Source organism: Lithobates pipiens, unplaced genomic scaffold, assembly GCF_037356315.1.
Source record: "Lithobates pipiens isolate NorthernLeopardFrog02 unplaced genomic scaffold, aLitPip1_a1.2 Scaffold_16, whole genome shotgun sequence".
NCBI classification, from domain to species: Eukaryota; Metazoa; Chordata; class Amphibia; order Anura; family Ranidae; genus Lithobates; species Lithobates pipiens.
In genome coordinates this window covers 564,915,512-564,940,180 of record NW_027507748.1, presented here as the reverse complement: position 1 = coordinate 564,940,180, position 24,669 = coordinate 564,915,512, and the positions used below count along the sequence as shown (strand labels likewise).

The following is a 24,669-nucleotide window of genomic DNA, read 5'->3' as shown; positions in this document are numbered from 1 at the left end:
TTTAGAAAAACTAGCAATTTTTAGTAACAGTGCTGCATACAAACACCTGCTGTCGCACGCAATAGAAAAGACTTCATTATGCTTGCCAAGATGCATTTTCCCATTTAAAACATATTTGAAGCCTATAATTGAAGTGGATTTAAACATGTAAAATTGTGATTCATATTTTAAAAATAGTACTAACAATCACATAATGGGAAAAAAAAACATAATATGAATATGACAAAAGGTAGTTCTGTAAGATATTTCAAATTTGGACAAATGAACCCTCTCATCTGGAAGAGGATCAGTGATGAAAAGAAAAGGATATCGTTAATAATTTATGTAGAAATAAATAAATAACTCAAGTATTTTGTGTGCTGTGGGTTTACAAGTATTGAAAACTACTTAAAACCAGCCATAGTTTTATCCCGGTTCTCCTCCTACCTATCTCAGCATACTTTCCGTGTCACTTACAACTCCATCACTTTCTCTTTCTGTTGGGGTACCACAAGGTTTTGTCTTTGAGACCCTCCTATTCTCTTTCTATACCTATTCCCTGGGCCAGTTGATAACCTCCCATGGCTTCCAATACCACCTCTATGCCAATGACACCCAGATCCTTCTCTCCACTCCTCAACTCACTTCCTTGATCTCACGGATCATAAACTTACTGAATGACATATCAGTATGGATTTCAAATCACTTTCTCAAACTCAATCTTTCTAAAACTTAGCTTGTTATATTTTCTCCATCCCAGTCCCCTCCCCATAAACTTTACCATTAAGATCAACAATACAACCATTGGTCCCTCCACACATGCCAGGATACGGGGTGTAATCCTTGACTCTGACCTCTCCTTCAGTCCAACATCCAATCACTGGCTAAATCTTGTGCCTTAACCTCCGTAACATCTCCAGAATTCGCCCCCTTCCTAACTAACGACACCACAAAGCAACTTATTTCCTGCCTCAACTACTGGGTCTATCTGCTCATGCTCTACCCTTAATCCCCTCTTAAAGTATTACTAAATCCAGGACCCTGCATTCACTATATCTGGTCTCCCACAGTACACAGAACATGGAAGTGCAAATATTTTAGTAAATATAAACTGCTAAATACCTTTTCTCATCAGCAGTTTATAGCAGTCTTATGACTTCTATCAGTATCTGATTAAAGCTTGTAAGAGGAGTTTTCATTCTACTCTGATTGTCCTATGAAGCTGCAGGACCCCTGACCCTTTGTCTGGACAATGCTGATTGGCCCTGTGCTGATCACATGCACCCTTCCACGAAAAAACCCCAAAAAACTCTCTAGCAATGGACACCAAACTGAGCATGTGCAAAAGTGCCCCGAAGGCTCTTTACTGTCAGGAGATGAATTGGGAACTGTGGAAGAAGGGCCGCATCAGAGAATACAGGGAAGGGCAGGATCAGAGAATACAGGGTCAAAAAGCCACAATGCATAGGATTAACCCCTTCCACAGTGAGTATAACAAGCATGCTCTACTGCATATAAGGACTGATTTTACTGTTGTGGGTTTAGTAACACTTGCCGACCAGCTCCTGGATTCAGCACTTTTAAGAGGGATATCTCAATAACGGCAGCAGCTGCTGCCACAACCAAGATATCCATCTTTTCAGGAGTCGGTCATGTTTACGATAATGGTGGTCTCTGTGGCGCATTCACTGCGAGATCACCGTTATCGGCGGCAGGAGAAGGGCACCCCTCCCGCCACTCACCGATCGGGCCCTCTCAGTGCCTGAGTATGGAGATGAGTGAGGGGAAGATGGCCCCCACCCATTTCCATACCATAGCAGGGCGGAAGTGACGTCAAAACGTCACTTCTGCCCATAGTTCTTAAAGGCACATTTTTTCAAAGTATTTTTTTCAAATGTCAAATTTTTTTATTGCATTTTAGTTCAAATATGAGATCTGAGGTCTTTTTGACCCCAGATCTCATATTTAAGAGGACCTGCCATGCTTTTTTTCTATTACAAGGGATGTTTACATTCCTTGTAATAGGAATAAAAGTGACACAATTTTTTTTTTTTTTAAACTGTTGAAAAAAAGTAATAAAATTAAGTAAAATAAGAAAAAATGCATTTTTTTAAAAGCGATCCACCCCGTCGAGCTCGATGCATACGTGAGTAGTGCCCGCATATGAAAATGGTGGTCGAACCACACATGTGAGGTATCGCCATGATCGTTAGAGCAAGAGCATTCATAAATGTCTCCTATGAAGATTTTTAAGGGTAAAAATGTATCAGTGCATCCTGGGATATATCATACCATCAATACCTCCAATACAAAGTGAAGATAAAGCTGAATAAAAGCCTCTCAAAAGCTTCAGGGGCTTTAACCACTTGCTTACTGAGCACTTAAACCCCCTTCCTGCCCAGGCCAATTTTCAGTACTGTCACAGTTTTAATGACAATTGCACAGTCATACAACACTGTACCCAAATTACATTTTTATAATTTTTTTTCCCACAAATAGAGCTTTCTTTTGGTGGTATTTAATCACTGATGTGTTATAATTTTTTTGCTAAAAAAAACAAAAGAGACCGAAAATTTTGAAGAAAAACAAAACAGTTTCATAGTTTATTATAACATTTTAAAAACAGGTTATTTTTCTCCTTCATTGATGTGCGCTGATGAGATAGCACTGATGGACACTGATAGGTGACACTGGTGGGCATTGTCAAGGTGGCACTGGTGGGCACTGAGAGGTAGCACTGAATGGTGGCACCGATAGGCACTGGTAAGTGACTCTGATAGGCAGCACTAATGGGTGGCACTGATGATGAGGCACTTATGGGCACTGGTTGGCAGCACTGATGGGCACTGATAGGTGGCACCGGTGGGCATTGATAAGTGGCACTGGTGGGCACTGGTAGGTGGCACTGATGGGCACTAGTAGGTGGCATTGATATGCACCTCTAGGTGGGAACTGCCAGGTGGCACTGCATAGCAGCAGTGCCTCTCTCTGTTTGGTACTGATGTCTTTCTGTCAGAAGCCAGTGATCAGCTTTTTTTCCTCACGCTGTCAGGGGTCTGGAGCGCCGCTGGTAAATCCCAGAAGAAGAGAATTGGAGCTGCTCTGTGCAAAATGATTGCACAGAGCGGGTAAGTATAGGCATGTTTGTTATTTTTACAAAAAAAAACAACAACAAGGGTTTACAAACCCTTTAAAGTGGTTGTAAACCTTTACAACACACTTTGACCTACAGGTAAGCCTAGATTAAGGCTTACCTGTAGGTCCAAGAAATATCTCCTAAACCCACACGGTTTAGGAGATATTTGCCGAAAGACAGGCATGCGCCGTAGACAGCGGCGCGTAGGTGCACTGAGCGCGGCACCGTCAACGACGAAGATGGTGCGCAAGGCGGCTCCCGTGCGCATGCGCGGGAGTGACGTCATCACAGCTTCCCCGAATGACAGCGGCAGAGCAGCGAGACCCACCGAGAAGATGGATGCGCCGGACTACAGGGGACAGCGGTGACATCGCTGGCTCCTGTATCAGGTAAGTGACACATAATGGACTACTATGCGATGCATAGTAGTCCATTATGCTTTGCCTTTGCAGGGAATGAAAGAGGAAGTAAATTCATCAGGGTTTACTTCCTCTTTAAGCGAGCTTTGTCATAGACTTCTATGGAGGCTTTGAAGATGCTTTGAAGGACCAATGGGATGCAACATGGGGTATAATTTTTGAAGCAAAGTAACTCAATGTGTAAATAAGACTGTAAGCTTACCATTTTATTTAGTGACAGGTGCTTTGATTGGCATTCACAGTGCTTCAAAAAAGTGTGCCCAATGCATTTTGAAGCAAGTGTGTGAGTCCTAATGGAGCCTCAGGTGGCTGTTATAACCTGACAGAGCATTTATCCCTTCTCCACTCTACTAAACTAGAGAAAAATGCTTTGCTGGATGTTGTTTGGCCTAAATCTCATACACACTTTTTAACATTAGAGAGATAATCAGTCATTCAGTACTTGCGAGGGTATCCTAATTTGCAGTATAACTATCAGTGATGATGGATGAATACCACCTTTCAAGGTACTGTAAGACCTTATTTATACCAAACAAAATCCTGGCATTCTAATTGTTTTTTGGTTAAGCTTTTCTTTTGCGTTGTACAATTTTTAAGCATTCATATGTTCATCTGCAATAAAACAGAAACACGAAGGCAGAAGGAAATACTTTTCATAACTATGGATCAAAGGCTGACTTTTTGGCTTCTTAGCTTCTCATAATTCTCTTTGAACTTCAGCATTGTAAGTAGCACTGTATTTTTGAGTGATGTACGCAAAAAAAAAACCCCCAAAAAAACAAAAAACTGATTGCTGCCAGATTACTGTATCAGTATTAACTTTTATATAGAACATATTCTCAATATGGATAAGGTTCAGGTTTGCCTCTACTATGCGTAAATTCTGCTGGCTCTAGATTTGTAGTTCCAACACATTTATGTGCAGCTTTGCCTGGGAGAATTTTCCTAAAATCATAAAGCACTCCACAGCCTTCAAACCATAGCCAGTAGGCTTAATATGGCTAAAGAGGTCTTTTGGATAAGTCAGCTGCCAGATTATAAAAGGGGAGGGGGCATGGAGAAGCCGTAGTGTAAGGGATGTTTTTACACTGGTGGCCAGGGGGGCAGGAACCCGGTTTTACCAACCCCTGCCAGAATTCTCTACAGAGCTCTACACATGTCTTGGCAGTGATGCTTTGCTTAGCAACCATGGCAGTTTTAACTCAGGCTGCAGAGTCTGGCAGGCGGCACTGCCTGTCAAACTAGTCCATTGAGATCAAATGTTTGGCTCATAGTTGTTGTGCAGTCTCGCAATGTAAATTTAATTTAAAAAATGTAAAAAAAACAAACAAAAAAAAAAAGTTGTGCAGTCTCACAATGTAGAATACATTTTAAAAATGTAAAAAAAAAAAAACAGGCTTTAGGAGGCTGCAGTAATGCCTCCTGAACACATGCAACCGCTATATTGCCCTGTGAAAATCAGTCCACTGCAGATCACTTTTCAGAGGGCGGTAAGCTTTACTTCCTGTCTGAAAGAGCCCAAAGTGTATTGAAAGCTGCTGTTGAGAAGGGATATGAAGAGGTGACAAATTTCATAGAAGCTTCCATGTTACCAAGGTAAATATACAAAGTGTGTGTGACAGGTATACCAGTTATACAGCATTTAAGGACATTACTAAAATGATACTGTGACAAACCCAACTGGGACAGAGGCTTTTGGATGTGACTGCAGGGCAGCCTCTTGCATACTGACTATGGGCCCTGACATTTGAGGGAACTACAAGCATTTAGGAAGATGTCCTGTTATATAATGCAAGAGGACATTATTGCATTTAACAGTCAAGGAAGCCATCAGGGTCTCTGCCAACTTGAAGCATACTGAGAAGATGTATGTGAAAAGAAAGCTGGTTAATGAGATTTGGACAGCCCTGGGCTTCTTGAATACTGGTGCTGAACAGTCTCGGTGGACAATGACCTGAGTCAACTAGGCTCATATAGGTCAGTGTTTCTCAACTACAGTCCTCAAGGCACCCCAGCAGGTCATGTTTTCAGGATTTCCCTCAAATAAAACGGCTGTGGTAATTACTAAGGCAGTGAAACTGATCAAATCACCTCTGCAAAATAATGGAAATCCTGAAAATATGACCTTTGGGGCGCTTTGAGGACTGCAGTTGAGAAACACTGGTCTAGGTTGTTAATTAGATCACTGCCAGCTATTAGTTGAAGTGGATTAGCAAACTGTTTATGTTGGCTGTTACATAGTTACATAATAGGCAAGGTTGAAAAAAGACACAAATACATCAAGTCCAACCTATGTGTGTGTGTCAATATTACCTTGTATATCCATGTATATTGTGGTCGTTCAAGTGTTTATCTAATATTTTTTTTAAACTATCGATGCCCCCCACTGAAACCACTGCCTGTGGAAGGGAATTCCACATGCTGGCCGCTCTTACAGTAAAGAGCCCTCTACGTAGTTTAAGGTTAAACCTCTTTTCTTCTAATATTAATGAGTGGCTATGTGTCTTGTTAAACTCTCTTCGCAAAAAAGTTTTATCCCTATTGTGGGGTCACCAGTATGGTGTTTGTAAATTGAAATAATTTCCCCTCTCAAGCGTCTCTTCTCCAGAGAGAATAAGTTCAGTGCTTGCAACCTTTCCTCATAACTAATATCCTCCAGACCCTTTATTAGCTTTGTTGACCTTCTTTGTACTCGTTCCATTTCCAGTACATCCTTCCTGAGGACTGGTGCCCAGAACTAGACAGCATACTGTAGGTGAGGCCGGACCAAAGTCTTGTAGAATGGGAGAATTATCACTTTATCCCTAGAGTTAATCTCCTTTTTAATGCATGGCAATATTCTGTTTGTTAGCAGCAGCTTGGTATTGCATGCCATTGCTGAGTCTACTAGGACCCCCAGGTCCTTTTCCATCCTAGATTCCCCCAGAGGTTCTCCCCCCAGTGTATAGATTGCATTCATATTTTTGCCACCCAAATGCATTATTTTACATTTTTCTACATTAAATCTCAATTGCCATGTACTTGTCCACCCCATAAATTTGTTCTGATCCTCTTGCAAGGTTTCCACATCCTGCTGAGAAGTTATTGCCCTGCTTAGCTTAGTATCATCCACAAATACAGAGATTGAACTGTTTACCCCATCCTCTGTGTCTTTTATGAATAAATTAAATAGGATTTGTCCCAGCACAGAACCCCGGGGGACCCCACTACCCACCCCTGATTATTCCAAGTACTCCCCATTTATCACTCACCCTTGTAGCCAGTTTACAATCCATGTACTCACTCTATGGTCCATGCCAACGGACCTTATACAGTAAACGTTTATGGGAAACTGTGTCAAATGCTTTTGCAAAATCCAGATACACCACGTCTATGGGCCTTCCTTTATCTAGATGGCAACTCACCTCCTCATAGAAGGTTAGTAGATTGGTTTGGCAAGAATGATTCTTCATGAATCCATGCTGATTACTGCTAATGATACCGTTTTCATTACTAAAATCCTGTATATAGGGCCTTATCATCCCCTCTAAGAGCTTGCATACTATTGACGTTAGGCTAGTTGGTCTGTAATTCCCAGGGATGTATTTCAGGGCCTTTTTAAATATTGGTGCTACACTGGCTTTTCTCCAATCCGCTGGTACCATTCCAGTCAGTAGAATGTCAGTAAAAATTAGGAACAATGGTCTGGCTATTACTTGACTGAGTTCCCTAAGTAGTCGGATGCAAAACATCTGGTCGCGGAAATGTATTAATGTTAAGTTTCCCAAGTCTAATTCAAATTCTGTCCTCTGTTAGCCATGAGGGTGCTTCCTGTGACATGTCATGAGGATAAGCACTCCAGTTTTGGTTACTAAAGCCCCCAATTCCCTTCGCCATCTCCCCATCCTTTGCAACCAGATGTTCTTCCTCATTCTTTATGGGGCCAATATGGTTTGTCCTCCCTTTTTTACTGTTTACATACTTAAAGAATTTCTTGGGATTTTTTTGCTCTCCTCTGCTATGTGTCTTTCGTGTTCTATCTTTGCTGCCCTAATTACACCCTTACATTTCTTGTTGCATTCTTTATAAAGTCTGAATGCTGATAATGATCCCTCAATCTTGTATTTTTTGAAGGCCTTCTCCTTTGCTTTTATATACATTTTTACATTGGAGTTAAGCCATCCAGGACTTTTGTTTGCTCTTTTAAATGTATTACCCAATGGGATGTACTAGCTAAAGCCCTTATTTAATATGCTCTTAAAGCGAACCCATCTCTCCTCTATATTCTTTGTTCCTAAGATTTTATCCCAATTTATGCCTTCTAGCAAGGTTGGTCGTTTAGGGAAGTTGGCTCTTTTTAAATTCAGTGTCTTTGTATTCCCCTTATTCCCCTATCAGCATGGTTTCTAGTGCAAAACTGTTGAACACATCTAGAAGGCATATAATTGAGACCCTGTGATTATGATTTTTACCTGGAATTCTTCAAAAGCTGAAGCCAACAGCCTATTTTGCTTTAATATGAACTTACGTAAAATGTCTGGAGGGAAGAAATTGTGAAAGTATTGCCATAGTAACCAATGGGATTCATTTCTGTAGAGAAGGTTAGAAAATGCAAACCAAAACCTGATTGGATATTATGAGTAATATATTGATTTCCATTTTGCTTTTAAACCTAATGGAAATGCTCCAGCTGCTTCCAGCCCTTCAGGGTATTAATGTAGACAGTAGAGTTTCCTCTCTCATAACTCCATCCTAGGCTAGAATGAAACCATTGTCCATTTTTCTCAGTGATTTGTACCATACCATGGTATGAGAGTTAACCAATTAGTGCCACTGTTGGTAGAATCTTGGATATTCTTAAAGGTATTGTACATTTGCAAATGTTTTCATTGTTTTAACTAGGTATTAGTGTAGTTATATTCCCTGTGTTGTTTGTTTGTCTTACCTTAGGGTTAGTCTTACCCAGTTTGTAGTGTCATTGCTGATCAATTCCTCTAGGCAGGGCTTGGACTAGAGGTGGGCAGGGGGGGGTTGTTTTTTTTTGCAATGGTATACTGTAGGGATCTGGGCACCTTCCTTCTGTTCCAAGACTGACAGGAGTAGCGACAGCGGCAGTGATTTTAACAAGTGAGTAACTGCTGGGTGTAGGATCCCCTAAGCTTGCACATCATGAATGGGGGAGGGGCGCAGTTTGGCATCTTTACCCTGGGCGCTAGATGACCTGTCCTGACACAGCTTCTAGGTCCATGTATTAATTTACTTAGCTTGTCCCTATTCACCAAAGGGTCAAGACGAGTATATGTTTGGGGTCAGGCAGCAGTCAAATCCATGCCTAGCTATCCACTCTGTGTTGCATCACAAATGTGGGGTTGCTAATGTTATGAAAACATAGTAGGGTGATGCCTTGCCTGTTTGTGGCTGTGTCAGATCTAATCAGGGATTGTGGGATATGGAATTTCTCTACAGGCAGTGTCAGTTCTTGGACTACAGGGAGAGGTCATGCATTAACCTGTGCAGTGCCATGACACATGTGTCATGTTTGAATACAAACAGAAATTGTTGACAAAGGAATGTGAAGATTTATTCTACTATAGACTGCGTACAGGTCAACAAATGACACCACTGAACTACATGATCAATGTACATCTTATGCTGGTAAATAACACAAGGTGCAGGTAGGAAGGTTTATAAACCCTGTAGATCCAAGTAGATGGGGGAGAGTGGGCCTAGAAATATTACTATTATTGCAATACAATTTATTAATGCATAATTTCATGTCGTTTTTTTAATGCGAGCAGTGTAATGACCTGTGTTTGGTCTAGCATTGCCCTCCTATAGTCTACTGTACAGCACAACTTAAACTGGCAGAAGGAGAGGTAGCATACTCATGTGCTTACAATGTGTATGCTCACAAGAGGAGGGAGCTAAAAGACAGAGAGATGATCAATTTATCAATCTACAATTCCACTTGTTACTGTTCAGTCACAGGCTGGAGGGAAGGACAAGACCTGTAAGGGCTATGCTGTGTGTCATAACTGTGTATATCTCAGGACTGAATGGACAAAAAAGAAAATCCATTGGCTGATAAAAGAGCTACCCGATATGTATACCATCTGTATATTTAGCTGTTTTCCTGGAATTCAGCTTTAACAGATACACATTTTCAGCATGAAAAGCCAATGAGAGAGAAAAACATGGCACCTGGCTGTAAATATTGTTTTTACAAATAACATGTAGCACCCTCCTCTTGTTAAATTGCTAGGCTAAGTTTAGTATTTTTAGGCTTCACTGTGGTGAGTGGAGCAGTGATCTATTATGTTTTTGTCTTATGAAGGTTTCCAAGCTGGGTGTTTGATTTCTCTCACTTGCTTCTGGAAGAAGTTTCCAGAATATAGGCTATGGTGAATCATATGAATGTTTATCATGTCTAAGCCCATCCCTGGAAGGAGATGTCCAGAATGTGTCTAAGCATATGATAAATGTTTTAGAGGCCTTTTCAGAGTGTTCTTTCCCCTCCAGAGAGGGTTCCAATTCCCCTGTAAGTGTAGCCCTTGGAAGACAATTAAATTTGGGCCTCAGCATGTGCTGGGCTGAGGGCCTGGAGAAGACCACTAAAGATTTTTTTTGCTGGAAGGCATCATCCTGAAGTCCAGGTTTGGCAAATGATCTTTTCTCTCCCTCACTGGGGATCTACCTGTGGATTCTTTGTGGCAGACAGCTCCTGGGATATTGTGAGTAAAGACCTTGCTGTGGACTCCTGGGTGTGCATGTGCTAGAAGGGAACTAAGTGTCAGAGGATGCTATATGGATTGGGAGTGCTCTTACATAGTCCTCGATATACTTGTCATCTCCTGTTACCCACAAGAAAGGCTGCTTAGAGAAGATTAATGAGGAGCTATCCTCCTAATATTTTTTGTTATTGTTTGAGGTATCCCGATCCCTTCTGTTTCAAGTTAGTCAGAAAATAATTCTAAAAAGACATCCTCTAGACCAGAGTTTCCCAACTAATGTTTCATGGAACCCTAGGGTTCCTCCAGAGTTTGCTAAGGGCAATTCTTGCCTGTCAGACATCATTGATCTTTTTTAGCTGTTGAGGGGGTAATTCTTCTACGTGTGTCAGAAGCACTGGTCATTACATTAATGTATCATGAGTTGTAGATATAGTAATTTTCTAGCGGGGTTCCCGGAGACCAGAAAGTTATTTCAAAGGTTCCTCTACGTTGAAAAGGTTGAGAATGGCTGCCCTAGAATGACCATGTGTTGTCGGTGTGCATAGAACTATGCTTGTGACTGGCAGCCTCTGTACTGGCAATGGAGACCCGACCATACGTATTCATATTCTTAGCATTAAAGTTTAACTAGAGACAACATTTAAAACATTTTTGATAGCGTGCCTGTGTCCCCTTTAGGGAGATTTACTGCCTGTTCTGTAGAGATTTACCTTTACCTCCTGTTTTGGCTATGGGATGAGAAATTTCCCCAATGGGGCCCATATGTCAAAAACAAAGCTCACAGAGCTATAACTCTCCCTTACTCTATCCAAAAAAATAAATTATGCCTCTAGTCTTAATTTAATGCTTAATCCCTTCCCACACAAGACAGAGGTGGTCTGTTTTGCCACATATAAGCATACCCTAATTTGTATTGGTAGTGCACTCAGTTGCTTACCCCCAGCACAGTGACTGCATTGTCACCCACAGCTCCTAATCACATACCAAAAAATGATGCCAGTAAGATCATGTGATAACTGTGACAGCCAATTAGAGTGATCACATGACCGGGAAGCCCTGGAAATGCCTCCAGCATAAGTTCATCTTAAGGGGCTGAGAAAGGCAGGTGGAAAGAGGTTAAAAATACAAATGTTAGTAATAATGTGTGACTACGTGAATGCACCAGATTCCTGGGAGGTCGGACTGTTTAACCAATAGAGTACTGTAGATTATTTTGGACTGATGAACAGAAAAGGCAGGTGACACAGCCCATTAATAGTCTAACAAATGGCATATTGGCATCCTTTATGCTTGCATGAGACATCCTCTCCATTCTGAATCCCAACTACTACGCATTTCCTCCATTAGAGTGTGTAACACCCCTATGGTTAATTATTCCTGCTGTTTGCAACACTTTCAGCACTCTGGTTGTCATGACAACTGAATAAAGAGGTAAAATTAAGAAAACAGAAAAGTCTGTCAGGTTTCAGCATCACTTCCTCAATTTCCATTAATTTTTGAGAGGTGCATGTTTTAACCCATTCCTAGGCTATAAAGCCCAGCCTTGATCTATTTGGAATTGAAGCTCCTGCTGCAGTAAGTATTAAAGCCATGGGTTGGTATTAGGTATAGGCAGAACCGAACTGGCCATACACAACATTTAGCATTGTACAGAAGAAATGGAATCTGACAAGCAGCACAACACCTGTATGAATGGGCTTGCAATGTATACATACTAGATCTGGGTGGTGAAAATGGACCACTGCTCTATAACTAGTATGACCAACATAATCTGTTGTATGGGTGCTTCCATCAGAGTCTAATCACACATGTTTTGCTTTTTAACATAGCCCTGCAATTGTGCAATACTAATTTTCTGTAGCATTATGCTTTACTGTACGTGACCAATTTCAAAGTGCTTTAGCATCCGAGGGCAGCAACCGAGGACTGTGGTTCCTATAGAAACATTTTATATCTGCAACTAAGTAATGTAGCAAAAGCTTCATTTATGGCAAAGGTGAATGAGGACCGAGCACACCAACTGAAAGCATCCCTTGTTGCAAAGCTCAGTTAGCAAACTGGTATGCAGTCCCTCTTATGCCGCATACACACGATTGGAATTCTCGTCGGAAAAAGCTTTGATGGTTTTCCTGACAGAATTCTGCTCAAGCTGTCTTGCCTACACACGGTCACACCAAATTCCGATTGTTTAGAACGCGGTGACGTACAACACATACGACGGTACTAGAAAAAGGAAGTTCAATAGCCAGTAGCCAATAGCTTCTGTCTCGTAGTTGAACCTGAGCATTCGTGATTTTTGGCGTGTCGGAATTGCATGTACATGATCGGAATTTCTGATAGAAAGTTTTTCCGTTGGGAAAATTGAGAACATGCTATCAATTTTTGGCTGGCGGAAATTCAGACAGCTAAATTCCGATGGAGCATACACACGGTCGCATTTTCCGATGAAAAGCTCTCATCCGTCTTTATCTGGCTGGAATTCTGATCGTGTGTACGCAGCATTAGTGATCTTTATCATAAGCCGCGTACACACGGACTGTCTGGCCAACTTAGTCCGTCGAAACACATTTCAGCGGATAGTCCGCTCGTGTGTGGGCTTCAGCTGACTTTTTCAGCGTGCAGTCTGGCGGACTAAGTATTTCGGAATTTCCGTAATATTGTCCGTCCAACTTTGGTTTCAGCGGACAGTCCGCTCGTGAGTAGGCTAGTTTGACGGACTAAGTATGGCGCATGCTCAGAAAGGATTTACACGGCGAAAGGTTGCATTGCTGTGTATTGGACTTCCTATTTCTAGTCCCGTCGTACGTGCTGTACACGTCATCGCGCAAGCTTTTGACGGACTGTTTGTGCATCCGTGTGTGGTCAAGTCCGTTCATTCGAAAGTAGGACGGACTGTCCGTCGGATTGTCTGACGGACTAAGTTGGCCATACAGTCTGCCCGTGTGTACGCGGCTTTAGACATTTGGGAGATTAATGCAGTATGTAAAGGTACACTTTATTAAAAAATAAAAAATTCAAGTAATAATAAACCTTCATCGTTTTATAGCTTAAAATTTTGAGCATGTTATAATAAACATTCCCCAGTAAGTTATTTGTTAAAATTCTTACCCCAGAACTTGCAGTTTACAATTTTTAATGTTTCTGGCTACTGCTATTTCATTGATGTTTCCTTGAACTTCCAGTCTTCACAAAAATGAGTTAACAGTAGATGCAGTCTTCAACCACTCTGTTAGCTTGGAGAAGAGCGGGGAGAAGGTGGAGGAAGGAGTAGGCAAATGACTTACCATCCTAGGCTGTGGGCTGTGTGTTTCTATTAATTCACACAGTGTAGGGATACCCAACGTTTAAACAGGATTCACCTATTAGCAACCACATACAGCATAACAGAATTGATTCCAATAGCAAAAAAGACTCATGACCATCTTGTAAACTTTCAGCCTAGCTTTGGTCATAAACTATATAAGTATATAAATAAATAGTAAACTGGAATGCCTGGATGGCACAAGAATTCCTGTGTATGACTATCAAAGAGAATCCTTGGGTTGTCTTATCACAAAGAAGACAGTAATGATCAAATGAGGCTTTATAGCCTGCCTATAGCCTTCTCCCTCAGATCTGTTGGCCCCCATTGTCTGACCCTTCCGTTGGCCTCCATTGCTCAACCAGATAATGGCCAGTGCCAGAGATGACTACTGAGCTGGTTCTGGCCAGCTCGGTAAATGGTTTAAAACAGTCTAAATTATTTCCTAAATGCACAAAATATAACTGGATGCATATATTTATAGATATTAGCACCGGGGTAGATGATCCAGGCAATATGCGATGGCCTCCCGTGGAATCAGGAATGATTCTTTTTCTCCTGTTGGCGCAAACTGGATCATACTAGGATCTTTTTGTTTTCCTCTGGATCAATTGTGAGTTTAGGGTTGGGTATAGGGAAGGTTTCTATTTGTGTATGCTTGCTTTAATGCAACTCACCAGGGCATCAAGACATGAATGGGATGAAACTAGTCGTATGTTAATGACCGCTGCATTTGTAACACATTAAGGCTGAATTCACACTGACTTGCGATAAAATGCAGGGAAAATGCCTGTACATTTCCATCCATTTATTTGCATTTTACTGCGCTGACTTGACGTTGATATGCGTTTTAGTGCACTGGTGAAATTCAGGTCAATCCATATTTTGGGGGGTTAACAAACACTAGTTTTTTTTTTACAGTGGTTCTAAAGCCTTTTTTTCCCTTTAAAATAATAAACACATCATACTTACCTACTCTGTGCAATAATTTTGCACAGAGCAGCCCTGATCCTCCTCTTCAAGGGTCCCCTGCCAGTGCTTATGTCTTCTCCCTTTTGCAGAGTCACTCATGCATGCTCAGTCTCACCCCCTCCTTACTGGCTGTGATTGACAGCAGTGGGAGCCAATGCCATCCACTGCTATATCTAAGCCAATCGGGAAAGAGAGTCCCGGGAGAGCCTCTGCTCTTGTGCACATTGCTGGATGCGGATCGGCTCAGGTAAGTATTAGCGGGGGGGAGCTGCACACTGAAGGTTTTTTACCTTCATGCATAGAATGAATGATGATAAAAAAAAACATTCAGCCAACCGCTTTAATGTATTCTCTACACCTCTTATATTTGCCTGAGCCTGATCTTGATTCAGTGCTGTGCAGACAGCAGCGACTCTCTCAGGACTCTCCTGATTGGCTGAGATACAGCAGTTGGAGCCATTGCTGACAATCAAATCCTATGAGGGAGCGAGGAGCGTTTGGCTCTCACTGCTGTCAATCACAGCCAGTGAGGAGGGAGTTGGGGGTGGGACTGAGCCACACTCTCTGTGCTTTCCCTCCTCACAGGGCAGATTGATAACCTCCCTGCTGAAATCACCCCCTCTACCCCCCCAAATCTCCCCAGCACACATTTCCCCCCATTCCTGAAAAAAAAATCACCCCTCCTAGCACAAGCCCGCCTCAAATTTCCCCTCCGAGTACACATCCTCTCCCCCTACTCCACATCCCCCTCCTAGCACAAATACCCTCCCCCCCTCGAATAAAATGCTCTCCTACAAGCACAAATTCCCTTCCCCTTTACCATATCACCTTTTCTAGCACAGACCCCCAAATATTCCCACCCAGCACAAATCCTCTTCCAACACCCCCCCCAACAAAAATCCCCCTGAATCATTATTCCTAGCACCCTCACTCCCCCCCATTTCCCCTAGAACAATTCTTACCCCCTGAAGCCCCCCCCCCCAATTCCCCCTTACAGCACAAATACACTCCCTCTCATCTCTTGTCCCCCCCACCCCACGTGATACCATAGTGCCCAGGTCAGCCGCTCTTCGTGCCCACCACTTGCCCTGGCCAGGAGTGCCTGTGGCGCACACCAGAAGAGGAGGATAGGGATTACTCTGTGCAAAACCATTGTACAGAGCATGTAAGTATGTCATGTTTTTTTTTTCTGTTTTTTTTACTGTAAGGTTTCGAATCACTTTAGGCTGATTACAACTGTTAATTTAGTTAATTAAGCCTCTTAGGCTAGGTTCACATTTGTGCGATGCAGGCAGAATGCAGGCAGACATTCCCACAACACACAAAAAACACATACCTTTTAATTCTTAATAGCACTCTATCGGACCTTGCTAACGTGCATGCAGTTTCGCACACCAAAACACATGCTATCAAAATATCATGCATTTTAGTGCAATGCAAATTTAAAAAAAGGTTCTTGCACTTCTTTCATTCTCTTTTCACGCATAGGGCAGCTTACTAAAATGAATGGACTGCCCTTAAAGATCAAGGCGCAAAAATGCACGTGCAATGTCACATCTGCATAGGTGCTGATAGAGCCTAAAAAAATTCTGAAAGTTCAATTTAGCTTTAAATCTTTTGTTTTAAAATAATCTAATGGCTTTCATGATCTTGTAGGTGCTAACTGGCTGGGCTTGCAGGGACATGTAGTGCTGCAGCCACTAGCAGATGTTCTGTAGCCCTACAAAAGATTTGCTTGGAGTAATAGCAATATGACTGAACGGAGGGTGGGATTAGGCTGATATATTGTCAAATTAGTTTTCAAACCAATTAATGAATTACATTTTTAATTGAATTAAAATGACAGAAAGTGTTAAAAATGGTCTGAAAATGTACTTCCTCCATTTTTTATAATAAGCTGAAATGCTGATCTATAAATCACACAATCCTGAGTACCCAGGTTCTGGTGTGGGTGTAACAAGCAGCAATCACAGCTCCTCCTATTCCTATACCATGAATAGTGAGTCCTGCTAGTCTTTATAACACGCTTGGGTGGCATATTATTCTGCGATTACACCACTTCCTAGCCCCCTCCTTTACAAACTCTTCCTATGAGATGCAAAATTGAAGTGCTCCTTTTAAACGGCAGCTCGAACGCTGGAGGAGGCAGAAGAATAGCTGGCTGTGTCTCTGTGAATGGATATCTGTGACAAGCCTGTCTCCAATCACTGTAACCTGCATGTAATTCAGGGACTGCTGCTGCATTGAAGAAACTGCAAGCATCTTGTTCTTGTGGAGGACACAGAAGATTATGGTGTCACCTGGCCACCTAACATTTTACCTGGAAAACAATGGGACTGAATTACAAAGGAGCTCTCGGAAGCAGCAGCATCAGTGCCTTATGCAGTACTGAGCCAGTGCAGTGATGCTTTTTAACAATGAGGTCTCACCTCTGAACGGTTGCTGTCTCCCTCTGTTGCTGTGCATTATTTGCAGATAGCCGGTTGCTGTCATTTCTGGGTGTGTGCTTTCTGTCAGTGCATCGGATATATGTTGTGGGGACACCTGTGTAGAGAGGAGGTGGTTCATCAGATGATGGATATGCTGAGCTGATTTTAGACCAGCACCGTCTTTCACCAGGCAGACTATTCTGCAGCCCGTGCTATCCTTGCAAGCTGCTCACTCAGGGGACCCATGAGCAGAGGAGCCACCCTTCAGCGCAGGACCACCTACCACATCTCATTGACCCTAGTCAAATTAGAGGCTGTAGGAGAGGACAAAAGATCTGAGAGCACTGAGGTATACCGAAGACATGACACCCCCTCTCTTGGAAGCACCCCTGGATTGGCACATTGCCTATCCCTGGATAGGGAATTTTCTGATGTCTGGGCATGGGGAGGGCCCTCTTCTGGTTCCGGGGTGAGTGGAGGAAAAGAAAGGTCCACCACAGAAGCCAGTTTACCTGTGATTAACAGCAGCGTGGAGACAGGTGTTACAGCAAAGGTGACTTCAGGTACTAACAATGCACCACCACCAGTTCCTTCAAAATCTGTTCCATCTGAAGCTGAAACATTGGTTCCAACGCAAGCAGAATGTGCACATAGTACTGCTACGGTGCTTAAAGAGAAGGCCACAGGAATTGCCAGTTCCTCAGGTTTGGAAATGGGGGCCAAACACAAAAGCGATATATCGTCTTCACTACCGGGAGAAGGAAATGCTTCAGCTAATATCAATGGCACTACAATAGAAACAGCAACGACCCCTGAGACATCAAGTATTATGAGTCACTCGCCTCAAGAAGTTTGCTCTAGTACAGTTGCCAGTGCAGAATGTACAACAAAGAAACCAACGCCATTAGCAACTGAAACATCGGGAGCCACTGGGAAATCTCAACCTTCAATTCCCAAAGAGGTAAAGAGTAATACTATGGCATCTAGTATTCCAGTACCAGCACCTACTGATAAGGACACAGGGTCATCAAGTGCTACAACTCAGAAACAGGATCAAAAGAGTTCTCACGCAGCAAGTAATGCAGCTTCAGTACAGGGAGACAATCGCACAGGTGCACCAAGCAGTGGAGAACCTTCTGCGCAAAACACCAAATCTTCAGGAGCTCCAGCACCAGCAATGAAAGACACCAGAACAGCTAGTGCTCCAGTGCCATTTAGTCAAAGGGAATTTCGCTTTGGAGAAGTGCGGGTAATTCGAGGATCTCTCATCAGAAGACCAGCACTGGATACTGATGTGTCCAGGGATTTAATATGCAGTCCTTTAACACCAGTGTCTGGTGCCAGAATCACTGAGGGTGTCAGCCCTGAGAAACCAGTTACTGAATCTAGAATTACCCGTCGCAGCTTAAAGGCAATAAAGGTACCAGCTGTATCATCTGACTCGCCACCACACTCAAGTGCTTTACCAGTTTCTACGGAGAAGCCTATCAAAGTTTCTGAAAATATTGACAAACCAAGTGTAGTGTCATCCAGCATACCCCGTGTTACAGCTCCTCCAATAAGTGCTGCCCGCACTGCATCAGCATTGTTTTCTGCATCCCGATCTGGAGGAGCCCCTGTAATTGCTGCAAAGCCTAGTGAGGCCAAAATAATTGCTGCGAGAACTGCTGCAAGAGGAGCTAAGACAGCAACTGCAGGGGCAGGTAGCGAAGAGTCTACAGGGAGCAAAGCAACAAAAAGTGGAGATACTGGCACATACCCTGGAGCAAAACCACCTGTTACTGCATCCAAAACTGTACCTACTGGAGCAACAACTGTCACACCAGTTAAAGCCCCAAGTATTATTACTAAACCAGTGACTTTATCTTGTGACACGGTACCAACACCAGCCCCTAGAAATAAACCTTCATCTACTACAAAAGCTCCAGTGACTGGTACAGGGACATATCCAGGTGCCAGAGCACAGAATATTGGGACTAAATCTCCAGGTGGCAAAGCAACTAGTGATAGGCCCGTTACCTTGATAGAAAACAAAACTTCAAGCCCCAGTAAGCTATCATCAACCACACAAAAGACTAGAGAATCAACGCTTGTTGTGTCCGTTTCACCCTGTGGTGATGTATCCACCTCTTTGCATGGTGAGGAGGAAGATCTCACCCCAGACAGCGACGATCCTGGAAAGAGTAAGCGTCAGGAAAGATTGTTTCACAGGCAGAATGCTATGTGGATCAGTACTAGTGTCACCTCTGACTACTTTCTTCAGAATTCTCCAAATCGGCTTAGCGGAAGCCCTCGGCAGCATTCAAGTCCTACTTTTTTTTCTGGGCCCAGATATTCCTTCAGCTCTCCATCCAGTCCACTTCTGCCTGTACCCTGTCAACCTGGAACACCATATCGTGAAGCACCAGTGACTGTGTCCCTCTTAATCAGTCCAGACAGGTCTGGAGAATCTCAGAAGAACAACTCCCAAATGGATAGCAAGACCAAAGCTCCAGGTACTCCAATAATAGGATTAGCAGGATTGTCTGGGCCTCCTGAGCAAGTAAAAATCACTCCTGTTCTATTAACACCATGTAAAGAAAAAGGCAGTAGAATTCTCAAACTCACCAAGGCCTCTAAAAGTCAAGTGGAAAAATCTGAGCCTCGTGAAAAAAGTCTAAGCCAAAAAAGTGGCTCCAACCGATTGTCCTGGCCTGAAAATGAAGGAAGTAAAAGTCGTTCAAAGTCCTCCACAAAAAGCAGCCCAAGAGCAGAGACTCCAAAACTTTCGGGGGGTGGAAAAAACCTGTTGTCTCCATCCTCATGTGACCCCAAAGCATTTAGAAAGGGAAAAAGCAGGACAGTGGACAACAGTGACCTAGACCTTCTACCTGAAGATTTGAAGAAACTAGGGAAGGAGGGAGCATCTCCTACTGGGGACAAGGCCAAGACATCTGCAGCTAGGGACAGGAAGATGCTGAAGTTCATTAGTGGGATCTTCACCAAGTCTACTGTGGCCTCTACCGTCTCCCCTAGTGGATTAAGTCCTGGAGATGAAAGAGATTTTGAAAGTAAGTATCTTTTTTCCTATAATCTTTTACTAATAGCTTGCTTTAAAAAATTTTTGTTTGGTTAAAAGTCATATACAATCTATATATTCATTATGAATATATTTTACAAAAGGTTTGTATCACATTACTTTTTATGCAAATCGCTTTCTCTTAGAGCTGCATCCTCTATAAGTGATATAAGCTGTTTATTGTTTTGATATTTATTATATCGTATTTAGTGTTTATTGTATTGTTTTAATCTTCTTAAAGTTTTACAAAATTTACCCAGGAGCACACTTTATAAAAGCGGTTTATCGCTGTGACCTTCTAAATCTTCTTATACATTAACAATTTTCTTCCAGACATACAATAAGCATAACCTCCCCATACATAGGGAATTAAAACATATCAATCCGCAATTATTTTCTCCTGTTGTCATGTACATAGAAGTGCTCTATTATGTATGTTAAAGCTGAATTCCTGGCAGATATAAATGGCATAAATAAATGCAGCTCTGATATCATTAATACGTTATTAAATGTATTTTTAAATGTAAGCCGAGCCTGCATTTGACTTAGTATTGGCCTCTTGCAGTCTGTACAGTTGAGCTTGGGAGGCAGGGAGTGGTGGGATCAGCACAAGGAGCCAATCACGTATGCTGCAGGGCATACGGATAGGAGGGGGTAGCACAGATGAACTCCTCAGTGTGCTGCTTCTCTTTTCACTGTCCAATCAAAGGATGGGGGGTGGGGGGATCTGTGAGTGAAAGTGAAACCACTGCTGATAAAGATCAGGGCTACAGCTAGTTAGGGACGTGCTATGGGGCAGAACTATGTAAATTTTAGCACTCGATGGACAGAAGTTGAAATTCTTGGCAGGTAAAGCAGGTCTCACATACAGTGGGGACGGAAAGTATTCAGACCCCCTTATATTTTTCACTCTTTGTTATATTGAAGCCATTTGCTAAAGTCATTAAAGTTAGTTTTGACAGAAAAACACAGAATTGTTGGCATTTTTGCAGATTTATTAAAAAAGAAAAACTGAAATATCACACGGTCCTAAGTATTCAGACCCTTTGCTCAGTATTTAGTAGAAGCACCCTTTTGATCTAATACAGCCATGAGTCTTTTTGGGAAAGATGCAACAAGTTTTTCACACCTGGATTTGGGGATCCTCTGCCATTCCTCCTTGCAGATCCTCTTCTGTTCTGTCAGGTTGGATGGTAAACGTTGGTGGAAAGCCATTTTTAGGTCTCTCCAGAGATGCTCAATTGTGTTTACGTCAGGGTTCTGCCTGGCCCATTCAAGAATAGTCACGGAGTTGTTGTGAAGCCACTCCTTCGTTATTTTAGCTGTGTTCTTAGGGTCATTGTCTTGTTGGAAGGGAAACCCTTGGCCCAGTCTGTGGTGCTGAGCACTCTGGAGAAGTTTTTCATCCAGGATATCCCTGTACTTGGCCGCATTCATCTTTCCCTTGATTGCAACCAGTCGTCCTGTCCCTGCAGCTGAAAAACACCCCCACTGCATGATGCTGCCACCACCATGCTTCCCTCTTGGGACTATATTGGACAGGTGATGAGCAGTGCCTGGTTTTCTCCACACATACTGCTTAGAATGAAGGCCAGAAAGTTCTATCTTAGTCTCATCAGACCAGAGAAACTTATCTCTCACCATCTTGGAGTCCTTCAGGTGTTTTGTTAGCAAACTCGGTGCAGGCTTTCATGTGTCTTGCACTGAGGAGAGGCTTCCGTCGGGCCACTGTGCCATAAAGCCCTGACTGGTGGAGGGCTGCAGTGATGGTTGACTTTCTACAACTTTCTACCATCTCTCAACTGCATCTCTGGAGCTCAGCCACAGTGATCTTTGGGTTCTTCTTTACCTCTCTCTCCAAGGCTCTTCTCCCACAATAGCTCAGTTTGGCCGGACGGCCACCTCTAGGAAGGGTTCTAGTCATCTGAAACATCTTCCATTTAAGGATTATGGAGGCCACTGTGCTCTTAGGAACCTTAAGTGCAGCAGAAATTTTTTTATAACCTTGACCAGATCTGTGCCTTGCCACAATTCTGTCTCTGAGCTCTTCAAGCAATTCCTTTGACCTCATGATTCTCATTTGCTCTGACATGCACTGTGAGCTGTAAGGGTCTTATATAGACAGGTGTGTGGCTTTTCTTATCAAGTCCAATCAGTATAATCAAACACAACTGGACTCAAAGGAAGGTGTAGAACCATCTCAAGGATGATCAGAAGAAATGGACAGCACCTGAGTTAAATATATGAGTGTCACGACAAGGGTCTGAATACCTAGGACCATGTGATATTTCAGTTTTTCTTTTTTAATAAATCTGCAAAAATGTCAACAATTCTGTGTTTTTCTGTCAATATGGGGTGCTGTGTGCACATTATTGAGGAAAAATATGAACTTTAATGATTTTAGCAAATGGCTGCAATATAATAAAGAGTGAATAATAATTAAGGGGGTCTGAATACTTTCTGTCCCCATTTGTATGTTTCTCGTGTGTATTTAGCTGTTTGTCTGGAGTTCAGCTTTAAATGCTAAAACAGGTACAGTGGTGTGAAAAAGTGTTTGCCCCCTTCCTCATTTCCTGTTCCTTTGCATGTTTGTCACACTTAAGTGTTTCGGAACATCAAACCAATTTAAACAATAGTCAAGGACAACACAAGTAAACACAAAATGCAATTTGTAAATGAAGGTGTTTATTATTAAAGGTGAAAAAAAAATCCAAACCATCATGGCCCTGTGTGAAAAAGTGATTGCCCCCTAAACCTAATAACTGGTTGGGCCACCCTTAGCAGCAACAACTGCAACCAAGCGTTTGCGATAACGTGCAATGAGGCTTTTACAGCGTCCTGGAGGAATTTTGGCCCACTCATCTTTGCAGAATTGTCCTAATTCAGTTACATTAGAGGGTTTTTGAGCATGAACGGCCTTTTTAAGGTCATACCACAACATCTCAATAGGATTCAGGTCAGGACTTTGGCTAGGCCACTCCAAAGTCTTAATTTTGTTTTTCTTCAGCCATTCGGTGGTGGACTTGCTGGTGTGTTTAGGATCATTGTCCTGCTGCAGAACCCAAGTTCGTTTCAGCTTGAGTACACAAACAGATGGTCGGACATTCTCCTTCAGGATCTCTTGGTAGACAGCAGAATTCATAGTTCCTTTTATCACGGCAAGTCTTCCAGGTCCTGAAGCAGCAAAACAGCCCCAGACCATCACACTACCACCACCATATTTTACTGTTGGTATAATGTTCTTTTTCTGAAATGCAGTGTTCCTTCTACGCCAGATATACTTGGACACACACCTTCCAAAGAGTTCCACTTTTGTCTCATCGGTCCACAGAATGTTGTCCCAAAAGTCTTGGGGATCATCAAGATGTGTTGTGGAGAAATTGAGACGAGCTTTGATGTTCTTTTTGCTCAGCAGTGGTTTTCTCCTTGGAACTCTGCCATGCAGGCCATTTTTGCCCAGTCTTTTCCTGATGGTGGAGGCATGAACGCTGACCTTAACTGAGGCAAGTGAGGCCTGCAGTTCCTTGGACGTTGTTGTGGGGTCTTTTGTGACCTCTTGGATGAGTCGTCGCTGCGCTCTTGGGGTAATTTTGGGCGGCCGGCCACTCCTGGGAAGGTTCACCACTGTTCCATGTCTTCGCCATTTGTGGATAATGGCTCTCACTGTGGTTCGCTGGATTCCCAAAGCTTTGGAAATGGCTTTATAACCCTTTCCAGACTGATAGATCTCAATTACTTTCTTTCTCAATTGTTCCTGAATTTCTTTGGGTCTCGGCATGATGTGTAGCTTTTAAGGATCTTCTGGTGGACCTTACTGTGTCAAGCAGCTCCTATTTAAGTGATGCCTTGATTGTGAACAGGTGTGGCAATAATCAGGCCTGGGTGTGGCTAGAGAAATTGAACTCAGGTGTGGACAACCACAGTTATAGTATGTTTTAACAAGGGGGGCAATCACTTTTTCACACAGGGCCATGATGGTTTGGATTTTTTTTCACCTTTAATAATAAACACCTTCATTTACAAATTGCATTTTGTGTTTACTTGTGTTGTCCTTGACTATTGTTTAAATTGGTTTGATGTTCCGAAACACTTAAGTGTGACAAACATGCAAAGGAACAGGAAATGAGGAAGGGGGCAAACACTTTTTCACACCACTGTATATCTTTTTTTCAGAAATAGGTCTGTACCATACATTAGGTTTTCAATTGCATGCGCATGAGTTTATACTATTATTGCAGAAAAAAAAAAATGTAGATATATCTACTCTCAAGAAATGAGCTGTCAGTACATCAGAACTAATCAGTTTTCAAATATATATACTATAGTTTGTAGACTCAATAACTTTCACACAAACAAAATAATATACACTGATTTTGATTTTTTTTTTTCAGCAAAGAAAGATAGCAGACCACATTTTGGCTTAAATTTATGAAGAAAGAAATCTATTTGCAAAATTTTACAACAGAAACTTGTTTTTTTTATTTTTCTGTATTTTTTAGTTTATATAGCAAAAATAAAAAAAACTAGTAGTGATTAAATACCACCAAAAGATAGCTGTATATGTGTGAGAAAATGATGTAAATTTAATTTGCGCACAGTGTTGCATGACTGAGCAATTGCCAGTTAACCACTTCAATGCTGGACACTTTTACCCTCTTCCTGCCC

General features: G+C 42.3%; 1 protein-coding gene across 3 annotated transcripts in view; it reads left to right on the top strand.

The window, feature by feature from the left end:
* The window catches only part of AGAP2 (ArfGAP with GTPase domain, ankyrin repeat and PH domain 2), a 423,211-nt gene that overhangs the window by 135,626 nt on the left and 262,916 nt on the right, over nt 1-24,669 (top strand). For 2 of the 3 annotated variants that reach the window (XM_077483648.1, XM_077483647.1), the window contains exon 1: nt 17,162-19,996. The exons of the other annotated variant lie outside the window; for it this stretch is intronic. In XM_077483648.1, the coding sequence (XP_077339774.1) occupies nt 17,191-19,996 (2,806 nt within the window). In that variant the 5' untranslated portion in view covers nt 17,162-17,190. Of the gene's footprint in view, nt 1-17,161; nt 19,997-24,669 lie in introns of those variants that run through there. 3 annotated transcript variants of the gene reach the window in all.